This window comes from Adiantum capillus-veneris, chromosome 10 (assembly GCF_014529385.1).
Source record: "Adiantum capillus-veneris isolate H3 chromosome 10, ASM1452938v2, whole genome shotgun sequence".
Classification (NCBI taxonomy): domain Eukaryota; kingdom Viridiplantae; phylum Streptophyta; class Polypodiopsida; order Polypodiales; family Pteridaceae; genus Adiantum; species Adiantum capillus-veneris.
This window is the reverse complement of record NC_140940.1, coordinates 131,863,728-131,866,686: the sequence shown is the minus strand read 5'-3', so window position 1 is coordinate 131,866,686 and position 2,959 is coordinate 131,863,728. Positions and strand designations below refer to the sequence as shown.

The 2,959-nt window shown below is 37.3% G+C and overlaps 1 protein-coding gene across 1 annotated transcript; it reads left to right on the top strand.

Annotated features, from left to right (window-relative positions):
• The first annotated feature begins 951 nt into the window (after nucleotides 1-951).
• On the top strand, nucleotides 952-1,910 carry LOC147449666 (uncharacterized). The gene is made up of 3 exons (XM_086522675.1): nucleotides 952-1,248; nucleotides 1,348-1,544; nucleotides 1,666-1,910. Exons 1-3 carry the CDS (start codon nucleotides 1,024-1,026, stop codon nucleotides 1,844-1,846), a joined length of 603 nt encoding a protein of 200 aa, XP_086378801.1. The 5' UTR covers nucleotides 952-1,023; the 3' UTR covers nucleotides 1,847-1,910.
• Nucleotides 1,911-2,959: the final 1,049 nt, after the last annotated feature.

Genomic DNA, 2,959 nt, shown 5'->3' with positions numbered 1-2,959 from the left:
GTGGATTTTGCAATGTGTTGAAGAGGGAAGATAGGGTGAGATTTCAGAATTGACAAGAAAGTGGGTTGATGTCGATGATGAGAGCACTATGTATTCTCCCTCCTTGCTTGAGAAACATATGACACCATGGGAAGCACAATTATGTCCTTGGTAACTAGATTACCCGATTAGTGTAATCCCAAAGCAAGAGAAGGATCTTTATGAGAGTAAGTTCTTAAAACCATTTGAAAGATTAATTTATGATGTACTTTAAAGCCATGCATATGATGATAGAAACAATGTTGCTTGTAGGATTCAAGCAAGAGACCCATAGTAATAAAGAATTGGATGCACTTACTACACCCTCTTCTATGGAGCATCAAGTAAGCGAAGGAAGTGACGAGATTGAAGCTAGTAAGAATGCCACAAAAGCTGCCCAAGGTACACAGTCCAATGTGAGGACTACTCAAACAACCACAAGAGCTACTTCTTCTCCTTTTGTTGGCATTTTGGACAAGAAAGGTAAAGGGCTTATGGAACCTCCTAGCACCTCAAGTGATCTAAAGTGGATGAATGCGGTTGAGGTCTCTTTAGCGCCTACTATCTCCTTTGTTGTTGCAGAGTCCTCTCTAGGTCGAGAGAGTTGGGAGAGACGACCTATGAAACGTTCTGTTGGTAAGTTGTCTCAAATGAATTTGAATCTAAAGTTACGTGCATGTAAAGATTGTTAGAAAGTTACCACTATAAATAATGGTTACAGGATTCCAGTACCAGACTTTCATTGATGCTCTACTTGTTGATGTGACCCAAATTGATAGATCCGCTCTAATTAGGTAAATACAACGTCCATGAAACATTAAATTTAATATGTTTTCCAATATATGACTATAAAATGTTGTTTAAGTAGCATCAACATAGTGATTTTCCTACGGGTTTATTGGTGGACGCCCTTGGTCCTATCCCTTGGGGTAAGTAAAATTTTATTATTTTAAAGGGTAATAAGAAAGTAACTTGTCTTATTAACATTTTGATTTTTTAGAGGGCATGGCTATTCTGAAGTGGAATACTTTCTTGTCGGGTTTGGTAAGTGGTTGCATGGATCTTGCTTGCGAGTATTTTGACGACAAGGGCTTCTTGGTCACCATGTGCTTAGCTGAGCACATAGGGGAGTTCCTTGTGGATGCATCAAGAGTGGGGCTTGTGCTTCATCGTACTTGGACGCTTGTGTGTGACTCCAAGGCATATCGACATCCCGTCACTAGAGAGGCGGTAAGATCATTGACGTTTTAGTATATCTTGTTTTATTTTATTTTATGGTGAGATTCTAAATTTGATAATATCATATTTACAATTTGTATATTCAAATAGGTGCTTGATCTTACAATGTGTCTTTGGAATCGTGTTGGTCAAGCTGTGCTGAGCTACGACAGAGAGGGTGGAGAGAAGATTTCGGAGAGGTTGTTTCCAGCATACCGTAGCTATGTATTAGATTATTGTGTTTTCCCCACAGAAGTTGATGGTGAAATTGTTAGAGGTGGTGCGGAGAGAAGTAGTGTATTTTTTCGGTAAGTCACTTATCTTGTATGATGTTGATTTGAATGGTCCTTGTATTAATTAAGTTTGACACATTGTTTCCACCACTTGCAAGAGTAATGGTGTTTATTTCTATGTTGGTGACATGGTCAGGTGGTTGTTGCTGGCAACATTCACAGAGTGTTGTGACTATGTCTTGGATGTGTTTGCAAGGTGTGGTGGTTTGGGGAAGGCGAGTGCAGAAGACCTGAGACATTGCATGTGTCTAGAGCTAGATGATGTACTCTATGAGAAGTGTCTTTCTCCCATAGTGTGTGGACCCGTGCCAAGCTGAGAGGGAGGAGATTGTTGTGAGAAGATCCATACATTTGATTTTGTACTACTATGATCTACGGAATATGTACTTCTTTTACATTTTTTGGGGTGGTACCAATGTGTGACTATTTGATTGATGTCACTATGTTTGGAATGTCTCTATGTTTGGCATGTCTCTATGTTGGTTTGAGAAAGATTTAAGATCACCGTGTGAGACTACCTGTCATACTTTCAATTCCTTTTTAAAGAGCATACTTTTTCTCTAGGTGGTAGCTAACAAAAGTTTTATTTGAAGGATTTTTTGCTAGTCTTTTCATTGTTTTGAACGTCCTTAATCTCTTGTAGAGGCCTTTGTGATAAAGGTGGAGAGATACTTTTTGGAATTCTTAGGCTAAAATAAAGGAAACTCTTGCAAATTGTTTTTTTTCTGTACTTGAAAAATTTGGTTTGGGATTCATATTGTTTACTTTTGGCCTATAGTTTGTGTGCAAGTTTTGTCTTTGACAAGCTCATTTAGACCATGTTGCACTGCAAAAGAACAGAAAAGTAGTACAAACTTATATGAAGGGTTTTTTGTTAGTCCTATGTGTGTGTGAACGTTCCTAATCTCTTGCAAAGGCCTTTGTGATGAAGGTGGAGCGGTACTTTATGAAATTTTTAAAGCTAAAATGAAAGAAATTCTAGCACTTTTTTTTTAAATTTGTACTTCAAACTTTGGTTTTAAATTTATATTTGTTTACTTTTAGCCAATAGCTGTACGTAAATTTTGTCTTGGACAAGCTCATTTAGGCCATGTTGCATTGTAAAAGAACGAAAAAAAGTATTAATAGCAAAAGCACGAAACATGAAGCTCGCAAAAAATAAATCCCCGAAGGTAACCAAGTAAAAGCATGTCATAAAGAATTTATTCTAACCTTGGGAATGATCAACCTCAACATCTTTTTGCACAAATTTCCTTGCTACATACACCTATTTATCTACATTCTAGACAAGCATATGAATGAAGACATAGTATTTGAAGTTCCATGGATGAGAACATATCAATTTGTTCAAGATTGGGATGTCAAAGTCTTGTAACTTACACTAAAAGGTGGACAATTGAAAGTACTATTTGCTTATAGCAAGGAAAAAT